At 39.6% G+C, this 22,698-nt stretch overlaps 2 protein-coding genes across 6 annotated transcripts in view; both read right to left on the reverse strand.

The window, feature by feature from the left end:
• Nucleotides 1-683: 683 nt before the first annotated feature.
• Nucleotides 684-15,642, reverse strand: ISCA1 (iron-sulfur cluster assembly 1). 2 transcript variants are annotated; one of them, XM_021677946.2, is made up of 4 exons: nucleotides 15,600-15,642; nucleotides 5,084-5,137; nucleotides 2,261-2,366; nucleotides 684-971 (listed from the first exon to the last, which is right to left on the reverse strand). In XM_021677946.2, the coding sequence occupies exons 1-4, from the start codon at nucleotides 15,612-15,614 to the stop codon at nucleotides 823-825; spliced, it is 324 nt and encodes a 107-aa protein (XP_021533621.1). In that variant the 5' UTR covers nucleotides 15,615-15,642; the 3' UTR covers nucleotides 684-822. The 2 variants fall into 2 exon arrangements, with proteins under 2 accessions (XP_021533621.1, XP_021533620.1); XM_021677945.2 differs by lacking the exon at nucleotides 15,600-15,642 and adding an exon at nucleotides 11,541-11,739.
• A 141-nt stretch (nucleotides 15,643-15,783) lies between these two features.
• TUT7 (terminal uridylyl transferase 7) overlaps nucleotides 15,784-22,698 on the reverse strand; it is a 66,651-nt gene continuing 59,736 nt past the window's right edge. For 2 of the 4 annotated variants that reach the window (XM_021677942.2, XM_021677943.2), the window contains exon 29: nucleotides 15,784-17,151. In XM_021677942.2, coding sequence (XP_021533617.1) covers nucleotides 17,057-17,151 — 95 coding nt within the window. In that variant the 3' untranslated portion in view covers nucleotides 15,784-17,056. The remainder of the gene's footprint in view (nucleotides 17,152-22,698) is intronic. The other 2 variants (XM_044920714.1, XM_044920713.1) reach the window with 1 other exon arrangement.

Genomic DNA, 22,698 nt, shown 5'->3' on the forward strand with positions numbered 1-22,698 from the left:
CATAGTGTGAAGGTGGACGGACGTCCTGCAGGTTCCCTGGGGGTTGCTTCCCCAGGTATAGCATTGAGGGGTGGGCTGGATGGCTTTTAAGACACCTTGCAACCAAAAGGATCTAAGCCAGCTTGAGATTCCACCTTTGAGGGGATGTTCTGGGTAGTAGAAGAAATGGATTAAAAACAGTGAGTGAAGTATTTCTTACCTTTTGATGCCATCGCTCAGAACTGTTCTGCACTGCAGTTCAAGGAAATCTTTGTTCGATACTTTCATCTACCGGCTGGTGCTGCTAAAGGGTAAAGCAAATGAGGCATCTGACAAAGAAATTTTGGACACAAACGTAGAAATGCTGTGCCAAGTTTGGGTAGAAAACCAGTGCACTTCCACGTCGCGCCGGCAGTCAGGATCTTCTGCCATCAATCTGGTCGGGAAATGAACGTTCACGCCACTCTCAACAGTGAGCAATGGCGTGCACACGTATTAAAAATACGTTTCCTGAAATCCTCCCAGGTAGGCAGCTTTCATGAAACTGGTTCTAATAGAAAGGATGTAAGACAATTAAGTGCAGGGTAGGATTTTTTTTTTTCTTTACAAATCAGGAAAATGACCCAAAGAGAGCAATGGTTTCTCATTTTGTGCCCTCTAAAAAGAATACAAATATTGCTTCTTCTGGAATCTAACACACTGGCTTCACTTTCAAAATGCATCATTTTATTTTCCTCATAAGGCAGTCATACATTATAAACTTTAAGCACGTGACAGTCACATGATTTCTTCAGTAAGCCCTAGGACTTCCATGAGTTTTCCTGGAGCTTACAGCCAGAGTAGTCAAATATTAAAGCTTTCTCCACAGCCACACGTTCCTTTGATGTTTGGGTTATTGAAAACAAACTCACTGGATAATTTATCTTCAACATAGTCCATTTCTGTTCCTAAAAGTGTTAGCTGTGCTTTCTTTTCGATGAACACTCTGACTCCTTGGGGAGAAGAAAACACGTGTCACATAAAGCCTGCAGGTCTACGGAACCTGCTGATTCAGAGCACAAGTGAACTTTTTAAATAGTAACCACTGACAAAAGTCAAACAGGAAACTTCTGAATCTGCTTCATTATTTCCTTTAAGAGATTAGGGCTCAGTTTCCTGTCTGTCCCTTCTTTTCCACCCAATAATCTATGTCAAACACAGTATTAGGCTTGGCAGTTGTAGAGAAGCATATTCCAATGACAATTCCATGCAAAACTAGAATTTGCTTTTCACAATACTTCACCCATTTTTCTAATATGCAACATGAAATATGTGAAAAGCCTTAACTGACATCCGTACACAGGACACACTGGCAAGCCGAGAGACGCACAGGACTGTGATACACCGGCCTGGGGTCATAAGGCCCATCAGTGCAACAGGGCTGTTCTGTTCTTCTGCTCAGGGGCCGGAAAACTGGCAGTAACGTAACTCCCTAGAACTATGCAGGTAGAGGTTGGTATCTTCGTAAATACAATTGGTTTAAGAAAGCTTTCTTCCTTATAAGAAACTACTCACTCAAATGTAAACTATATATAATTATTAGAGCTCATCTTCTGAAAAATTTAATATTTAAGGTATTTTATGTAGTGATTTAAAAAACAACGTATTAACAAAAATGTCATTATTGGTCAGTAACTTCAGTTTAATGAGATGAATGGTGGGAACCTGCAAGCTAGCTGACAGCACGGCTCTGACGCAGAGCCACCACTGAAATGCCCGTGCACGCTGAAGTTCCCCCAAGGCTGTGGCATTATTTTCTTTTAAATAGGTTTTATCAGATTACTGGGTAGGGGCATGGGGGCAAGAGAGAATTAAAGCACTGACATTTTAAATAAAAATTAAAAGTACAGATTCCTCAAAAGCATAAGATGACATTACTTATTTGGTATAGACGTCAAACTGCTGCTTCCCACAAAAATGGATGGTTCAGTCTGAAGTTTTAGCGTTTTAAAACCTTTCCACACACAATGATTATCTTTTGTAATTGAAATAAACAAACAAATGATAAGAGCACAGCCTCTGGAATCAACTTGAGTAGGTTCAACTTTTCACCAGGCCACTGAACTAGCTGAGTGACCTTAGGCAAGCTATTTCACCTCTCCAAGCCTCAGTCTCTTCATCTGCAAAACTGGGGACAATATGGTACCATCTCACTCAGCGGCTGTGTATAAATCACTTGATATATGAAAGTCTGTCAAACCACCCTACCTCACAGCAAGCACTATATATGCTTAAAACTCACCATCTTGAACAACTTCTTCATCAGAATCTCCTTTTGTCTTTGTATATTCTAGAGTATAAGAAAGGCCATTACAACCCCTGGTTCGGACACCAACTTTCAGACCTACCTGAAAAAGCAGTGTAAATATAAACTTAGTTTTAAAGTAGTTCGTATTAAGCATTTATAAAAACCCTGGCTATTTGACATTATTTGTTTCTCCATAAGCTTAAAGAGGAATATTAGATTTCTGGCTATAACATGTCCCTTTAGGAAGTATAAGTGGAAAGGGGAACAAGCATTTAAAAAATTTAGCCATTTAACAAGCAGCACTACAATACTAGTGGGGAATCCTAAAACAAAAACAATTATATGCAAAAAACCCAAAACAATACATAGGGGGAAAACCCCCCCAAACCAGTCACTATCACTCTAAACATATTTTTTTTTTCCTTTTTTCTTCCAGTCCTTGTCATATATACATATAATCTAAACACAGGCTTTATTATAACAGTAGTAAGTCTTAATTCTCTGATTTGTTTTTGCCACTTAAGACATCATCCTTCCATGTGATTAACTTTCACAATTATCATTTGCATATAATGCCTTAGCAGTCCACTATACCAAGGCATGTTAACTACTTAACCCTTACTATTAGCCGTTTAGGTTGCAAATAACATTTTTAAAGGAAGAGGTTTTTGTTTGTTTTTTTAAAGTAAGTTCTGCCCATGTGGGCCTTGAATTCACAACCCCGAGATCAAGAGTTACATGCTCTACCAACTGAGCCATCCAGGTGCCCCTTAAAGAAGAGTTTTAATTCCAAACATGAATACTTTTTTTTTTTTTAAAGGAAAAAGAAACTTATCTGATGGCAGAGATGACTACTTAACAAATTCTCACTTCCTCAAAACGTTTGTGCTCCACCTCATCGCATGAGATGTTCTCAGGAAATTTCCCTCCCTATGGTTAGGTTCACTGAGGTCCCCAGGCTGTCCCCTGGCAATCATACCTGCCTCTACACAGGGCCTTAATTCTAAGGCAGAACTATGAAAACATTCTCAAGTACCAGAAATCAAAAGACTGCAGCTAACACAGATGGTAAGAAGTTTAAAAAGTGACCAAACTGCACTTTTAAAATACCAATGTCTATCTTAATGTGATTTTCTAACAATATCTACCGAACTTCTACTCTTGGATCCTATCTGCTTTTTTGAAGTATACAGTAAAAGTATTATCATAAAAAGTATGATTTCACCAAGCAGATCTTGATTCTCTTAAAAGTAGCAATGTGTACTGCTTCAGGAAAGCAATCACGAGTGGGAAGACACTTGGTGAGACCGGGAGTTAGAATGCTAAGCTGCCTGGGAGTTCTGATGAGCTGAAGCATTCTGACAGTAGTCTCTTCTGTCCTTAAACAACAAGGAGACAGAACTGTGGTTTTATTCACTCTCAGAGTGAGAGCTGAGAGAACGTGTGGGGCGTTTCACATATTCAGAATTATCAATAGTAAACTGTCTAGCTGAAATTCTGGAGCACAGGTCCTAAGTATTGACTTGACTTAGCTTTTATCTTCATAAACAGGAAAGACTCAAGCAAGCAGAAAGTCCAACTCCTAGGAATGAATACAGATACTTACAGAATACAGGAAAATACAGCTTTAGGTACTTGGAGTTTGGAAAAGGGACTGCTTGTACCAGCAATGAAACCCAATGAAGTGTTTGCGCCATCCTTTTCATGTCATTGTCATCCCTCAAACCTACACTCAGTGTTTCATTTGGTCGATGCGTATATACTCTTTTCATTAGTCTGTCCTAATGGAGTTGGCATACTGATATTTTTAGCATTTAATAATTCTTAGGAGGAACGTGCCAGAACTTCATTACACTGTAATGCAGGTTGTACAACAGAACCTAGAAACCATTCCATAGTCTAATTACTAAATTTTAAGAGTTTAGTACTTGGATGTAATTTACAATATTCCACAGGCAACTAACAATTCACGAAGGTGAAGGTGATGCACACTCCCCTTACTCAACAATTCTGCGTCTAGGACAGCCTACATAGGTGCACTAAACCAGGCTTACAGGCTTAGTCTTCTAGAACAATGGGCCTGGCACACTACAGACACTATTTGCTGAATGATGTTTGTGGCAGCACTAGATGTAAACAACCCCGAAGACCTTTAATATGGGGGACTGGCTAAATAAATAAAATAAAATACACTAATATATGCAGTCATAAAAAAAAGAATGAGGTGGGTCTTTCTGTAATGTTCTGGAAAGAACTTCAAGCTATATTATTAGGGGCAAAAAGCAAAGCATAACCACAGCATGTATGGAATGCTTTCCTCTAAGTAGGAAAAGAGATACACAAACATTCCAAGCATGATCTAGGCCAGTAGTGCCCCTCGGGGAATTATTATTGGTTGTCACAACTGAGGAGTGGGGCGGTGCTACCGGAATCTAGTGCACAGAGGCCAGAGAAATACTAAACATCCTGCAATCCACCTCCAACAAAGAATTATCCGGCCCAAATTATCAATAGTGTAGAGCCTGAGAAACCCCAGTGTAGGCAGATAAAAATGTACAGATTGTCTCAGGAAGGACACTTAAGAGGTGGCCCCTTAGAAGGATGAAAGACAGCCAAGAGTTTGGGGTCACAAATGATGTCTTTTTCACTGAATACCCTGTTATATTTTATTTGAATTTCTAAAAACCATGAGCATATTTTACTTTTTAAATAAAAATCCCTAGCCAGTGAAAACATGCTGTTTATCACAAGATAAATTCAGTGTGAAAATACAACCTCAATTTTTTACTGAATATTCATTTGATTGGTTTTACTTACGTGTTCGGGCTTATCTTTAAGAAGCTGTTTTATCTTGTTTACTGCTGAAGGTGTCTGAAAAAAGAACAAGTTATTAAGTTTTTAGCTACAAAACTTGCTTTCTTTAAAGCCTTATAGTTCTGTAGTCTTTAAGACTATTCAAGTATATCTTTAGGAAATTCGTCTGACAAATTTATATTCTTGTCTGAGTACCTTGTGGCTTTTATACACAAACACATCAACTCTCGTCAACTCAAAGCATTCTATTTTTATTTTTAAAATACCTTCTAGCAACATCCTTTGAATCTTGTTCCACCCCCTGTCAAGATCAGCGCCCTGTCATAAGTTCTCTGGTTCTCTCTACTTACATCACAAATCTAAGTTTTCTAGGCAGCATCTATTTTGTGCTTCTACTGCATGCTCAGCAACAAGCACAATCCCTGACACACAGATGGCGCTCAATAGCCAATGAATCAATTAAGTCATCGCCGGGGAAGCCAACCTTCAGACATTTTTTCTTTTGATCATTATTAACCTATTGTTTTTATTTTATTTTATATTTTTTGCTTACCCCAAATCTATTTCAAGTCCATCAATACGCACAGAGGGAATAACGTAGCATCATCAACCCAGAGGGTGCCTCTTATACCACTCCCACCACATGTTCACACAGCTACTAAATGTGGTTTAAAACAACATCATCTCAGGATATCCGGATGAACAGAGCTAAGCTAGTCAACTATAGAAACAAGCATAGGGAGGCATTTTTCAGGAGCAATGCTGTCTAATTACCTAGCCCATTTGTCCTCAAAATGACGAAAACACCACAATGTATTATATGTGTATAGGTCAGCATCATCAATCCCATTTTCTGGGGAAGTGCAATATTCCAACATCTACTGAATTTCTATTCTTGGATCCTATCTGCTTCTGTGCTGTCAGTGACAAAGTCTATTCCAGGGCATTCCTGCCCTACTTCTGAGCTGTGTCCAAGCCTGTTACTTGGCTTAAATGGGGAGAACAGACCCTCCTCCTCAGGATTCTTGTGAGGATTAAATAAGTAAGTTCATGAAGTACATTTAGAACGGTGCCAGGCACAAAGAGCTCAATATAAACTGCTACTTTACAATGATGAGAGTGTATTAACGAAGAGATCATGTCCTTCCTACTTTGTTTTATTAGCTCCTTAGCTGGCAATGCTGTGCTGGTCCTCCAGTTTTTTACTGGCATTTTATTGGCTTGTGGAATCCCAGAGTGGACATTATGACCTATGACTTGGAAGTAACTGTAGCCAAAACCCCAGCCTGTGAGAAGGGAGCAGACAGAGAGGATGGCCTCAAAGTGTGCTCTTCTGGCCTGGCCGGTGGGGCTTAGCCAGATGAGGATGTTGAAGCAGAGTCTGGACCCAATTCAGAAAGGCCATGAAACCAATTTAGAAGGCTGACACTAGTATTTTTTAAAAACACAAACTAGAAGAGAAAAGAAAACAATGTATTACACTTGATAAATAAAGATGAATGTTCAAAGAAACTCTGACTTCAATTATTAATGTACGGTGGGTGTGCACATATATACTTACTGTGCATAACTGTAAAAAAAAAAAAAAAAAATAAAAAAAAAAAAAACACCCCCAGTACGTGGTTTATAAAGGCCTTTTCCCACGACTCTACCAGAACAGAAGCCAACCAGTGTGACAATAGTGGACAACAGGGAACAGTATGCCGGGGGAAGAAAAAGGAAATGGAGAAGAGCAGAATTATCGTTTTGGTTTTTTTTTTCTTCTTTTGAGATCATAGCATGTCAACCTCAAATAGTTACAGGAATATTTCTGAAAAAAATGTTTAAAAATGCTCATTTACCCTTCTAAACAATTGCCAGTAAAAACTAGCTTCTGTTATTCTCATGGTCTTATTTCCCACATTGAGTCCTGAAGAAATTAATCTAATTACTGTCAAAGAGCAAAGGATTTCTGATAAGTTAAAAAAAAAAAAAAAAAAAAAGAAAAAAAAGGGTTTAAAATAATTAAAAAAAAAAAAAAAAAAAAAGGCACAACCATGGGAAATATTTATTGCAAGTACAACTTGCCCTGTAATGCTGGAGAGTCAAAGGTGAGGAGGGTTACGGCTGCATGACCAAAACAAAGAAGACAGGGTGTACACACTACTCTGTCAATAGCCTCACGTGTTTTTATCTCCACGTGATTATTAAATTACCGAAGTTGATTTTACAAAATAATGTTTTTTCTTCTTTTCCCAACTCTTAGTAGAAAACACTTACACAGAGTACACAAAAACACTTCATGGAGTGGTCCACCTATCCCGAAGCGGTCGACTTCACACTCCTACACTGTTAAGGGAAAAGTAAACTGTGTGCCTGGGAACTGTCATTATAGGAACCAAAATGAGTCTTTCTTAATTTTCCTGTGTCAGGTCAAAACCAAACATACTGCATTGGGAGGAGTGTTATTAATGATGGAAACCCAGTGGCGTACTTACTTAAGGGGAAAGATAGGGATCTTTTAACTTTCTAAGTGAGGGACTGATTTTCAGAACAAGTCAGAATGGCTAAAAGGGAACATGTGGCACGTGAAAAAAAACGCTAGCTATAAAAAATACTTTCTGTATCTCAGGACCAGGCAGAAGCTGAGGATCCTATGGGCTCACATCTATTTGCAGGCCCTGGCAACTCTGCGTAAGTACACTCAATTTGGCAAATAGTCTGAAAACTTCACAACTAAACAACAGGCTGCAGGCCTGGTAGCCTTCCAATTTCCACGCACTCCCCCCAAACAATTAAGACACCTATACTTTTCTAAGAAATGTATGTAGAATTAATGACTTATTCACCTGAGATTTGGCCAATGAATTAAAGTTTAAGATTCCTGAAACTCAATGAAATATAACGATGGTTTTTAATCTACTCAGAGGTAGATCACAGAACAAGACAAAAGGCCCTTAAAAAAGATTATTAGTCCATTTTTGTATCAGAAGCTTTTCATCCTCAACACTGTATTTCCTTAGGTAATTCCCCAGGCAATTTTAATATTTTGCTGTCCAAGAAAAAAAATTAAAACCAAAGCTAACTCCATGATTATGTATACTAAACATGTGCCAACAACTACAACCTATTTTCATTTTCATTATAAATGTGGCGTTTTAATGTTTAAAAGATGGCAGATAAATAGCAGCCAATGAACAAGTTGCAGTATATTTTAACTCATTATGGCATTATGGTGTTTCCCCTTTTGTCTTTTCCTATTCATCTGTGTGTGTGTATATTTTGTGGCCTACATTTTAAACAGTTTAACAAGTTTCCCATGCAATACATAGTAATAAACATATTAACCATTTACTGAGTACCTTCCAGGTGCTTAGTGGTTTATATGCATCATCTTATTCTTATAATCCTGTGATTTAAGTATTAAAGATTAAATAATTGACACAGGGATAGTAAAGAATGGAGTTATGACTCCCAAACTTAAAAAAAACACATTATTTACAGTGACCACATAATAGTTCACCAACTGGATCTACTCACTAACTGGATCTACTCGTTTAACCTCTCATTGTTATACATTTAGGCTACTTCCAATTGTTTCCTGGAGAATATCCCTTAAATTGCCTAAATATACAAATTACTGCTTGGTCATTGTTCCAAAGGACTTCTGTTACTTGTCCTTCAATGAATTAACAGCTCCTTACTGGGGCTCAAGTAACATGTTGTTTCCTTGTCCTTCTCAACCAGGTGCCACTAGAAGTATTAAAGCACCCACTGCACATAATGAATTAACTTCCCTCTGTGCATGAAGAATGATGCTGGCTATGTACCATCATTCTCTTACAACTTTGGTTGCGCTTTATGAACAGCTATAGGTACGTCCCTAATCCTAAATTATAGTTGCACTAATTCTGATTTGTAGAACAATGGAAATAAAAGCCTCTGCCAGCAGGGCAGTGTTAAATCTTCAGGCTTTCATCATATTTTACTCTGGCTCCTACAAATTCAGTTTCTTTTGCCAACTCCTGGGTATGCAGAGTAGGGACAGCATCCTCTTCGGAAGTTCTCCACAGGTGTCCAAAGTTACTCACTTTGAGGTGGTGGGGTGGAGTCTTAAAACATTCAATCAAAGAACCATCTCTGGTTGCATAAAAGTGTTAAGGGCAGCCTGTCACCAGACTAAACCTTCTGTTCCAGCAAACCACCAGTCCTCTCCTGGATTAACGACAGTTAATGTGGATAACTGGGCGCTGACAGCATGGAATCATGTTTTCATTTCATCAATTCCTTTTCCTTTTCCCAGCCTTTTGATGACCTCTGGTAGGCTACACAGGTACAGCACTTAGACAAGTTTGCACCATGTCAAACTCCTGATGTCAAGTTCATATATCTAGGTAACACTGATCTCTTCCTACCCATTTTGTTCAATCATCTCTAGTTTCATCTGCTTTCATCTGTATTCACTCATTAGCCCTTTGATCACCTCCTTTTGCCCTCGACAGAACATGCTGGGATTTACAATGTTTGCAAAAACACCCGAAAACTAAGAACAGACAGCAATTCACGCATGCCAGTATCTTGAGACTAGGGAACATATGCTAGGATTAAAATGACTGCAAGCCTGCTATGCAGGCCGTGGGTGGAAAGCAGCGAGGACCTGCTTTATCTTTGGCACCAGCTAAGACTACAGGGAAAGGAACTTCTAAAGTTAGCTAGACAGTTAAACAGGCTAAGTTCACACAATGGACTTTGGCAAGTTAATCAGAACACTTGATCAAAGGCAACATGGAGCCCCTGTGAACTAAGAATTGACAAGATAAAGAACTGACCAAATTCTGTTAGCAGAATTAGCCCAGTAACAGGTCATGAGGCAGGAGCAAGTGTAGAGAGCTGAAGTCTGAGAATGCGAGCTGTAATTCTAGGGGTGGCAAAGGTCTGGCCCACAACGGTGTCCCTGGAGGGTGGGAACTGTGTAACTCAATTTATTTCTTGTCCTGAAACACAGGAGGTCTTAAATGTCAACTGAATGACAAGGAATGGAGAGGAAAGGAATGACTCAGAGATTTTGAACAAGCAGGTAATATGCTAGATGATGGACAAAGAAAAGGCCAAAAAGCTTCTCTGTACCTCTTCTTTCTCGCTCTACCATTACCAGTGGTAGAATTCTTTTCAGTTCTGAATATTTTTTAATTGAGACTGAAAAACACAAAGTATGACTCATGCCCTTTAGTTCTTGTGATTTCAAGACCTTGGAAAATTCTAAGATCTGATGATGGTATCTTCCAGACATGAAACCTGCTTTGTGGTACAGAAAACAGTAATACAGAATAATCGGGATAACCTCTATACAGGCTGGAAACATTGATCCATTATAAAAATGAATTCTCCCACCTGATCACAACTTTCTTCTATTTTGGTACAACTGATTTTCTGACAACAGGCCTTCTTATAGCATTAGCTTGAATGGAATCCGTGATTCATTCTAATTCCCACTCTCTAGGTGCTGAATGCTTGCACAAGAGTGGAGTGAGAAGAATGCTGAACTGATTCATAAGCTTTCCCATGAAATCCAACTCTTTCAAAACACAAGTGACTAACGGAGTTTTCTTGGAGTGAAGTATTTTGGAACTAGATAGAGGTGATGGCTGCACAACATTGTGAATGTACTAAATGCCACTGAATGGTACATTTGAAAGTGGTTCATTTTATGTTATGTGAGTTTTCCCTCAGTTAAAAGAAAAAAACAAAGCGACTGCACTGTACACCAGGGATCCCGTCCGCGTGGTAAATCCCGCGGTGAGCATCTGCGGCTTGGACTCTGGTGCCCTCCCAGTGTGTTCGACCTTTCACCCAGAAAACGCCCAACGCTCACTCAGGGTAGAGATTTTTATCCTTCCTCGTCCTTTGTGAGAGCCGACCACGGCCGAGGCCCGCTGGAGGGACAGAGGGTGTTTCAAAAAGCCTTCCCTCCCAGACCCCAGGAAGGAACCCTTTGTGCACCACAGCCTTGATCTCAGCGAGGGGTGGGCTTTGTCGAGGCTGCGCTCTCACGTCGCTGGCCACGCTCGCCCCGTCGTACCCCGGCGAGCTTCCGCCCTCCCCGCGCACCTCGAGGGCAGGGGTCCCGGTTCCCTCCCCCAGCTTCCCGCACGCCGAACTCTGAAAGGCCCGCGACTCGAACACAGTCGCACCCCCAGGCTCGCAGCGGGCCGCCTCGGCCGCTCGGGGATTCGCGCACACGCGGCGACCCCCACCCCCGCACGCAGCGGCGCACGGCCTGCTGGGAAACGTAGTTCCCGGGGCGTCCGGCTCCGGCGGAGCAGCCCCGCCCGCGCTTGTTTATCTCCCCAGCCGGGGCGAGGAGGACAGGGCGGCGATGTAGCGGCCGCGGAGCGGGCCCAGCGCCCTGCCGCCGTGACCTCCTCGAGGGGGCGGAGGTGAACCAATGTCACCCGTCCGACCGCGCGCCCCGGCCACTCACCAGGGTGAGGGCGGCCCGGGTAGGCTGCAGCTTCCTCTTGCTCACAGCCCGGACAGTGGCCCGGACTAAAGAAGCCGACATTCTCGCCGTCCCGGAGCCCCGGTGCCTCGGGCCGGAGCTCGGCCACCTCAGCCACTCTCCATGGACACGGCGGCCGAATTGACGCCACAGGCTCCGGCGCACGGCGCCCAAGCCCCGCCCCGCGCGGGCCCGCCCCCGCCGTTGCCATTGGTCGGGCCGCGTGAGTGACGGGCGGAGGGCGGGGCGCGGCGCGGCGCTTGGGCCGTAGGCACGTGACGCGGGGGCGCAATGGCCCGGGGCTTTGGAGGTGCGTGGGGGAGGGAGGCGCAAGGTCGTCTGCGCGAGGACTACCTCCGCGCGTGGTGGGGAGTGGGGTTTGGGCACGTGGAGTGACTGCGGATTTGTGGACTCTGGAGGCGTGTCGCTCCACGACCTGTCCCTGGGAAGGGTGCGGCGTCACTGCATAAGAACGCTGAGCGCGAGAGCTGGTGCTCTCCAAAGCAGAAAGATTCCGAGGCCCAGGTACATACATTTGTCTTCCTTTTTGGTCGAGCTAGGCAGTTCTTAAAGAGCATAGACTTAACCGCAGATTCGTGAAATAAACAGCTCAGACACCCCCGGACCCCCGCCTCACCACATGCTCTACTGCAAGGGATACTGGAGGATGGTGCTAATGTAACTTTCGCTTTTAGGTGCCGACTTTGGAACCCAAACAGTCCGAGGATGTGATTGGGCAGCTCTGTCAACACTCATAGTGTGAACCGTCGAATAAGCTTGATCGAACACCTGTTGTTTGTCAGACCTTGTCGTGGCTGCTCAGGGGCTTCCGCCTTTTAATTCTGCCTGTTAATTCAGCAAATACACCTAAGCACCAGGCATTATACCAGGCATGCATAGGTAGCCTGGTAAATGGAGAGCCCAGGAAAGAATGAAGTTAGCAGTCGGGAGGAGGAGAACCGAAGGACAGGAGGCTTTTCTCGTGGCGGTGCTAGAGGTAAAGGGAAAAGGAGGTTCGGTGGGGTGGTGCTGGGGAGGATAGACTCTTGCTCAGTGTTTCAGTGTGGAAAGAACTATCAGTGAAGTGTGTTTTAGAGCCCAGTTTATCTTTCATCCCCTAAAACCTACAGGATTGGAGAGTTCAAAATCCCCTTAAGTAGTTGGGTCTCCCTACTACTGAAATACAACTCCATGACACTAAGAGAATGGTTATTTTTGCCTCTAAACCCGGCTTAACCCAAAAGAAAGGGTGAGATTAGGAGATGGTAGTATGGTGGGTTTGTCTTGGCTTCATCTGACTAGCTGGGTGATTTGGCACGAGGTGTTTTACTTCTCATGCCCTTCCTCCCACAGACACTGTGAAGATTAAATGAAAGGCCCTTAGACGAGTGTATGGCACCTAGCTAAGTACTACAACTCAATAAACGTTGCTAGTTGTTCATGGATATTTAAAGAGGTCATATATTGTGAAACTGATATTACAATGGTGGATATACATGCCGTTATACATTTGTCCAAACCCATAGAACATATCACACCAAGAATGAATCCTAATGTAAACAATGATTTTGGGGATAATGTTGTGTCCACATAGGTTCATCAGTTGTAACAAATACCCCACCCTGGAGCAGGATGTGGATAGTGGAGTATTTGGACTTGGGTGGGGACAGGGGCATATCGAAACTCTGCACTTTCCATTCAATTTTGTTGTGAACCTGAAACTGTTCTAAGAAATAAAGTGTGCTAATAAAATGTAAAAAAAAAAAATGCCATGTATCATTCTTAATTGTTGAAATATTGTTATGTAGTTATGTAGCACTGTATAGTTTTCAAAAGCACCTTTCGGGACACTGTCTCATGGTAGCCTCACAATTTTAGGCTGAGTATTGGGACAGCTAGTTTAAAAATGATGCATAAACTCTGGCCTTTTAAAAGTATAGTGCTTTAGAAAAAAAGTGCGTTTTAAAAATCTAGTCCTAAATTTCGTGATTCAGGATCCCCCATGTGTATGTTTAATTCTTTCATTTATTTAATACACACTACTCAGTTTTTAACTTGGTTGGCTGTTTTGCATGTGAGTGGTAAGTCACATAATCTACTTGTTAGTGGGTCAGGCATACCTAATACTATCTGAAACTGGTGCAGGTCCCCAAGATAAATTGGCCTTAGGTTTTCATGATTGTGTAAGAAATATGTGGGCTCCCTTATCTCAGGACAGCAGCTGTCCTAGGGTGTCATGAGGTGGGTGTGGTAACTGTTGAGGGAGTTGGCAAGCTGTAACCACATTTAGATTTCCACCAATAGGTTAAAAGCTTAAAATAGGGAAATGTTCAGTGTTGCACTTTGGGCCTTAGTTTCAGGGCTTAGACATTTAAAAAAGTGTTTTTCCTAGTTAAGACCTCACTTGCTTCTCACTACTCTGTGAAAGGGCAGGGGTGACTTCCATTTTATAGGCACGGAAACTGAACTGCCATGAGGTTAGGGGGATTGCCACACTCTCAGCAGGAAAACTGGCAGAACCAGAGACCCGAATCAAGTCTAGAATTCCACCCAGGGAAGTGTGCTGAATTCTTGACTGCTGTTGTCCAAACATGCCTACTTTCAAAGAAAACAAACACTGAGCATATCTTTACAGTTTTATGGGAGTTTGTTGCATTCTGTTCTGAACAATTTTTTTTGCCTGTAACACTATGAACCCTATTGACCTAAGTCAGGATTTTTTTCCACTCAGGAAAGATTTTTTTTTTTTAAATAGAACCATTTGTGAAACATTTGAAAATGAAAAGTAAACTCAAGTTATGTCAGAACATTTTAGTAACATCTCCAAGTGTGCACATTGTTGATACTGTACACACTGAGCAAGGGATTAGAAAGTGTAGACTGGGGCTGTAAGAATAGATTTCATTTTCTTGTTTGTTCCTGGGAGAAAGAGGAAAGGAAATCGTGCTAGTGGAGCATCTGTGGAGCTTGCGGAGGGACAGGCCAGCTGCATTTGAACGATAACTACACCCTGGAAGCTGGCCTCAGCATGGAGCAGATGCACCTGTCCCCTGGCTGGGGCGCTGAAAAGGGGCTGTGACCAGTGCCCAAGTCAAGGGTCATCCATTCCCCAGGTCTGGCAAACACTGGTCACTGTCCCATTGATCAGTGTGAGGGACTGAAATCTACCACAGGAATTGGAATAAAATGTAGGAAGCTTTTTAACATTCTTAAAAGGATATAAGGAAACATGGTTTCCATGAAAAGGAAGATAGTAACAATAAACTTGAATGAGAGGAAAAGGGAAGGTGGCTGAGGTACATTGAGGACGATTAGAAGTGAAATGACAAAATTCATGTGAGACAGAAAACAGCAAAATGACATCAAAAATCCAGCTAGTCATGTAGAGATTAAATATGAGTTTTCCTAGGATGAAGGAAAAAGATGATAGAGAAATGCTGAAAAAAGACAAAAGTATTTTTGAGAAAAAAAAAAAAAATTTAAGAACATACTTTCCCAAGTTGAAAAAAACCAACAACCAAAAAACCAAACTGAGCTAGGGAGATACATGGGATTCGCTTTTGTTTTAGACAAAAGTCACGGACACAAAACTTACAGGGATAAGTAAACACGGAAGTATCCAAGTAGAAAAATAAAATCTACAAGGGAGGCCTCTGATTTCTGCTATCATGCCAGAAGACAGCATTAATAGGCTTTCCAAAGAAAGTGTGACAAGAATTACGTGCCCAGTCAAGTTCATTTTCATGCTGAAGGCAAGAGAAATCAGAAGAGCAGCTTCTGCCCAGGGTACATAATTCATGCGGTTAATTGAGTTTGGGTTCATCCAAACTGAGTAAGGAATGATCGCTAATCCTTTCTACCACAACTTCCCAAATTCTGTACGTAATTTTGATAGGATTCTTCTTTAACTGGAGTATGTCTTCAAGTAGGTGAAAAGAAGGGCTCACAGGTGTTATTTTCTGAGCCCTCTCCTACCTGGGAACGCTTGCCCAGCAAACACCCTCCCCATCCTTCTCTGTCTTCATCCCACCAAGCCTGTACCTCTCCTGTGGGCATTCCTTTCCAGTGCTTGGCACACAGTGGGGTCAATGAACAGCAGATCCCATGAGCACAAGTAGAGGGAGCATGAGATAAAGAGCAGATCTGTACTGCCCTCAGTCCTTCATCTGGTTTCCTCATGAAATTTAGGACTCTGGCTAGAAAGTAATGTGGATAAAATTACAGGTTGAAATTCTGATTTTATTTCAAAATGATAAATAAACCGAGGCATAGTTCTGACCACATACTACTTCTGGATGGCTTGTGGAGTTAGAGAAACAGTTCCAGGAGGGCTCCAGTCAAACCCAAAATGACACCAACCAAATTTGTGATTGGCAGAGATGGCCTCTTTAATCCTCAGGGATTTTTTAAAAGTTCTCCACCCTAATTTCTGAGTATCATAAAAAGTAAAAAGCACTTCTACTTTGTCATTTTTCCTTTGAAAATGTTTTTAGCAGCAAACAGGACTACTTGTTTTCCTTACTTCATTTTTATGAGTATAGGAATTCTATGTCAACTTACTTAAAATTAGAGAGGGAAAAAACCCCAGAGCCCCTCAGTGGCGCTGCTTACCCACGGAAGGCTCGCATAAATAGGTACTCATGTTCGCGTTGTCACTTCTACAAATATCAATAAAATAAGGTTTGTAAATTGTAAATACAGTAGTAGCAGTTCACACATATTTGATATGCTTTCATACAAGGATTCAGTAAACAATAAATATAATTTCCCCTCTTCAAAACAAAAAAGGGATTTGTAGGTGAAAAAAAGGGTTAATTTACTCAGGGTTTATCAGCACACCCCTTTCAGTGTGCTTTGAAAGAATTAAAAACCATGAAATTGTATTCACTGAATACTGGCCCACAGTTATACTTTTTTTTTTTTTTTTAAACCTGGCTTAAAAAAAAAATAAAACCTGGCTTAAATACATACATCATGGCTTTCTCTTAAAATCCTTACATCTATGGGGATTTGTGGTACGTGAGACTGTATTAAATTTATTTTTCCTCATTAACAATTTCATTAAGTTAAAAAAAATCTGACATTTCCCTTAAATGTTAAGTTGAAGCCTGATCTATGCTGCTGTGTCCTGTGAAATGAACCTAATTTCAAAGTGAATAGGAACGCCTGAGTGGCCATTTAGAGTGCTGCATTTTTTCCTTCCCTCATGATTCCTGCTGGGTCCTCTTCGCTGAGGCTTTTCCCTGAGTCATATATTTACTGGAAAGGCTACCTAGAGGGGGGGAAAAAACAAAACCCAACATAAATAAAACAAGCCTCACTTTATCACAAAAGCCATAAAATTATTTCTTATTAATTATTTACAGAAACTTTTCACACTGGTATTGGTCACTTATTTTGAATTGAGTAAGCAAGGCTAGATATAAAGAAGGTATGTAAGGAACATGGTCTATTAAACACAAACCTAGTCAAAATTCTTTCTAAATGCAGGCAGGTTGCTAGAGTGACATCATTCTAATCACTATTTCCATGTTGGTGCAGAGGGCCAGGTGGACTTTTCGAAACCTCTGCTTTGCATACATCAGTGTCTTCACTTAACGACCACATAGAATAGATTGCAACAAATTCTTTGGTTAGAAATAAATATCTTGTATCATTACTTTGCAGATATGAACCCGTGAATGGTGACATTCTAGCAATAACTTATTGACAGAAATGAAAAATAGGAAATTTATTATATTTACAGGTAAAGGACAGAAATGTGGATTACTAATTAAAACCATACTACGGAAGAGTTACTAAGTTTTGTTCTGGAGTATAAACAAATAGATCAATAAAACAAGAAAACTGAGAAATTCCTAAGTGATTATGTTTCAGAAAGTAGTATATAATAAAGGTTGCATTTCTAACCAATGATGTATAGATTGTTCAATAACTGGTACTGTGTCAAATAAGTGATTTTGGGAGGGAGGGGAGAGTTAGTTTTCTTTCCCACAACATACCCTTTCTCTCCACCCAATTCCAAATGAATTACAGAATTAAATATAAGAGCATCAAAGTATAAGAAGTAGTGAATATTTATAAAATTTTGGGGTGGGGAAGTTACCTAAGCATACCACCTCCACCTATGAGAAAGGCTTGCTATGCTTAGTACTAAAGCAAGTCAATAGAGAAAAGATGAACACCAATATACAGCTGGGAAAATAAAAAGCGATATATGGAAGAGGATAAAGAAAGCATGAGTATATATAAAAAACATTTAATATCAATGAGTAATCAAAGAAATGCAAATTAAAACAATTTTTGATCACCAAGTTGAAGGAAGATCAGAAGGAGAGAAGTGGGTTGGAATTTTGCTAAATGAATATTCATAGAAATCTTATAATAATTGAAGTATGCAAACAACTTAAACATTCAAAACTTGTGATATGAATGACTAAGTATATAATGGACACAACAGAATACTAGATTTGCATAAAAGGATAATTAATAATATAAAAAGTAGGTTATAAAACCACACAAATAGTATTTTCATAAAAACTAATGAAAGGGGCACCTGGGTGGCTCAGTTGGTTAAGCGTCTGACTCTTGATTTCGGCTTAGGTCTTGATCTCAGGGTGGTGAGTTCAAGCCCTGCCCTGGGCTCCACACTGGGCATGGAGCCTACTTAAAAAACTACTAAAAATTAAAAACAAACAAATGAAAAATCCCATCAGTCAAATGTTTGGTGCCTCATTTTCCTCATCTGTAAAATGTGAGCTATTACACCTACCCCCTTGGAGTTATTCTGAAGATTAAATACACTGACGCAGGTAAAGCAACTGAACAGTAGCTGGCACATAGCAAAGTACTCAGGAAATGTTAGCCATTGTTAGTACATTGATGTGAAAACATGGGAAGACTTTATTTCTCAAACCTAAATAGTAGTTATGCTCCAGAATGAAGTATAAATGGCTTTTATTTTATTCATTTTGCTTAACTGTCTACATTTACTAAAGCAATCATACTAAGTATGCAAATAGAAACTTATGCCCCCCAGAAGCAACCTTTCTGAAGCAGACCATCTAGATAGTCAATTCACAGTGAAAAATGAGTGATATCAGGAAGAAGCAAAGCACTCTCCTTTGGTATTTATACCCTAGAGCCTTGAGTGGTCTACAGGCAACAAATCTTGATATTCTGGACTGCCCAAAGCATTGAGGATAGACTTATCATTCCAGGGACAAAAAGTTTAGATCACTACACCTCGTACTTTACAATCCAGATGCGTTAAAGATCTAAACAGAAAAAAAATAAAGTTTTAAAGCTATTGGAAGAAACTATAGATGGATATCTTTATGAACTCAGGGAAGAATTTCTTAAAGATGACCCTAAAATCACTGAGCTACATGACCATGAAAACTAACCATGGAAAATCCATCCTTGATTATCTCAAAATTTAAAACTTTGGAGTGGCAACAGACACGAGTTGAAAGACAAGATATACTGGAGGAAGATATCTGGAATGTATATAATAAAGGAGTATTCAGAAAAAATGAACACTTACAAATTAAGGAAATGATAATGCAACAGGAGAATAGGCAAACGAATAGGGATTTTACAGAACTCCAACTGGTCAACAAACATGTAAAATGGGCAAATGATATGAACAGGGAATTCACAGAAGAATAACTCCAACTGGCTAATAAACATATAACAGCATCACCAGACTCAAGAAAATATACATTAGAACAACACCAAGGTATTTTTCACCGATCAAATTTGCAAAAATAAACACTGCTGGCGGAAGTGGCAATTATTTCAACCAATAACTTGGTGATAATCTAAGTTGAAAATGCACATATGCTATGACTTAACAGGTTGACTTCTAGATACACAAACTATAGAATCTCTCGTACATGCTCAAGGAGATTCAGACAAGAATGTTCACTACAGCACTGTTTATAATAGCAAAAAACCAAATGCAATCTAAATGCTCATGTGCTAGTAATGGATAATATATTCTGTATTCATAGATGGAATACTGGAAAGAAAATAAAACTAAATCTCTATATAGCAATATATATAAATTTCAAAATCACTTCATTAAATAGATATGAGAAAGGGTGTAAAACATTCTTATTATACAGTATAATACATCATTCAAATTAAAAAATTCACCAAGGATACATATGTTAAAGGGTACATATGTAAGTTTAAAAAAAGAACTGGAAGAACATCTGAACTCCTAATAACAGATGCCTTTGGGGTGGAGGGGATACGAAGGAATGGGTCTGGGATGGTAGTCAAAGGAGACTTCAACCATCTTAATGATCTTTTATTGAAAAAAGATTGAGAAGAAAATGAGAAAAAAATAAGGTCAGTTCTCTAGTAGATGAGTTCTATTTGTATCTATATATTTTTCCCAACATGTTAGGAAACCACTCTTAGTTCTAAGAACAGTACTAATAGTCTTATTACTACATCCCCTATATAAAAAAATAAATCTCATCATACCTGAAGAAATTTCATATAAAAATGTGCATGTAAAAAAGTAAACCCACTAGAAATAAAACATGGATGAATTTTTATGTAATCTGGGGGAAGCACATGAAATTTATAAAACTCTATAAGCATGACTTGAAATCACCTAAGAGTTGGCTAGATGAAACTACTTAAACAAACAAGCAACAAACTGTCTATATGGCAAAACAAATCGTAAATGAGGCTGAAAGAATGATAAACTGGAGTGGTGGTGGTGAAGGACAGAACACATTTGACAAAGCACGAATGGATTTCTATGTGGAAAGAGAGAAAAACAAAGATGAATACCCTCATTAAAAAATATATAGATAGAAACATGAAGAAATACAGATGAAAACATGTGAAAAACAGGAGACTTCCAACAGAGAATACAAGCCAATGGGCAAAAGACTATTCCCATGAAATGAGGGTCTGGGAAGCAGGCAGTCAGGACTCTCTGGGGTGGTCAACAATCCCGCTGGCATTGCCGGCATCATTGTCAGAAGGTGCGTACTTTTTAACCTATCATTCTACTGACTAGGAATTTATCCTGAGGAAATAACTAGCAAATATGCCTGGTGGTGTTTGACATAAACAGTGGTCTTCAAACTTGGGTACGTGTATTCCTGAGCCAACTGAACAGGATGAGCGGACAGGGAGCTTTAGGGGACTTGACTGCAGTGCCTCATGTCTACCTGGATTCTTTCAGAGAATGCCTCTGTGGCCAAGGTTTTGGGCTGGTTCTCAGGAGGCACACCGGTCTTCCTTTCACAGTCCTCCTCCTATTTTATAAAAGAAAGGCATGTTTCCTACTCATCCAAATCTTAATGTGGTACATGGCTCTGGGAAAAAACCTGAGGAGGCAGGAAGGCAAACGACATGCTGGTATCTAATAAAAATTCCAAATTTTTAGCTTTCGTAAAATTACACTGATAGCTGATGTTCATCACAGATAATTCCTGATGATTCATTACTATGTGATTTTTGGTCATTTAGTTTAAAAAGGAATGGCAATAACTGAGTGACACTGTTGTCATACATCTTCCATTTCCAAAGAAAGCATATCTATTATTTTTAATATGCTATCATAAAGACTACTGGGGTTTCTTGATGTTTACCAACTATAAAAACAAAAAAGATCTGGAATAGAAATGATAAGGAACACTGTTTCATTCCTGTAGTATTGATCCAAAAATACATGACTGCATGGGGAAAATCCCATCTATTTCATTAAATGGCAGTCATTTTCAGTATGTAAGCATAAAAAGAAAAATCTCTTTCACTAATTTTTAATGAAAAATTGTTACATTTGTTTTGATTTATATATTCTAATGCAAAAACCCAATTTAGAAGAAATTTTTACATTTTGATAAAAAGCTTAAAAAATCGAATTTATATTTTTGTTTATGATAAGGAGGATAGGCTGATCAATAAAATGCTTGAATTTGAATCTTTTTTTTTAAAATAGATTTTATTTTTAAGTAATCTCAGTACCCAAAGTGGGGCTCGAACTTACAACCCCATGATCAAGAGTCACATGCTCTACCCACTAAGCCAGCCAGGCGCCCCTAAAATGCTTGAAATATATAATGATAAAAACATACCAACTTAAGATGGAAGTAAAACAAAGGAATTCAAGGAGGAAAGTAAAATGATGTAAAATTTCTGCCTATTACGGAGCTGTAAATGAATGGTAGTGTGTACGATAAAGTAGTGACGTATTAATTTCATTTGATACGTTTAAGGCGTTGGTAAGTTTTATTTTGAAATGTCAACATTTATTTAAAAAAAACTCAGGGATTATATGCTTTGCAATTTCGATGAAAAATTTAGATAACTTAAAAATATACGAGATATATGGGCTTTCTACATTTTGAGGGAAGAATATGAGAGCAAAAAAGTTTTGGAGGATACTGATATACCAAATATTTGAAAGTAGCTAGTCCATTAATAAGTAATGATTAAATAAATAATGGTATGTTCATATACTGGAATATCAAGAAGGGTATCAAAAAGAATGATCTGTACTCAATGATAACAAGGTCTTCCTATATTGTTTACAAAGGTATTTCTGTTATTTTATTTTACTAAAGATTTTTTTTTTTTTTTTTTTAAGATTTTATTTATTTGACAGAGAGAGAACCACAGCGAGAGAGGGAACACAAGCCGGAGAGTGGGAGAGGGAGAAGCAGGCTTCCCGCGGAGCAGAGAGCCCGATGTGGGGCTTGATCCCAGGACCCTGAGATCATGACCTGAGCCGAAGGCAGACGCTTAACGACTGAGCCACCCAGGCGCCCTTTTACTAAAGATTTTAAGTAATCCCTACACCCAACACAGTGCTTGAACTCACAACCCTGAGATCAAGAATTGCACGTTCTACCAACTGAGCCAACCAGGCGCCCCATTTCTGTTATTTTAAATTTACTATCATAAAGATCACTTTTTTTTTTTTTAATTAGTTAGGCTTTTAAATTCTGGTCAAGGAAAAAAATTGTAATAGTATATGTACATCATCATGAGGGAGTAAAGATAGCATCAATCTCTTACAACATCTCCAGTTTTTAGGATATCAAACTATGAGATTAAAATGGAATAAATGAAGAGAAAGACGTAGTTTTTTTTGAAATATAACTTTCTT

Source organism: Neomonachus schauinslandi, chromosome 13, assembly GCF_002201575.2.
Source record: "Neomonachus schauinslandi chromosome 13, ASM220157v2, whole genome shotgun sequence".
Lineage (NCBI taxonomy): Eukaryota > Metazoa > Chordata > Mammalia > Carnivora > Phocidae > Neomonachus > Neomonachus schauinslandi.

Coding starts and splice junctions, on each gene's coding strand:
- ISCA1 (XM_021677945.2), bottom strand. CDS start 11,621: ATGTCGGCTTCTTTAGTCCGGGCCACTGTCCGGGCTGTGAGCAAGAGG. Junction 5,138..11,540: donor CCCGGGCCGCCCTCACCCTG/GTGAGTGGCCGG, acceptor TTCTTTTTTCAG/ACACCTTCAGCAGTAAACAA. Junction 2,367..5,083: donor TTAAAGATAAGCCCGAACAC/GTAAGTAAAACC, acceptor CTGCTTTTTCAG/GTAGGTCTGAAAGTTGGTGT.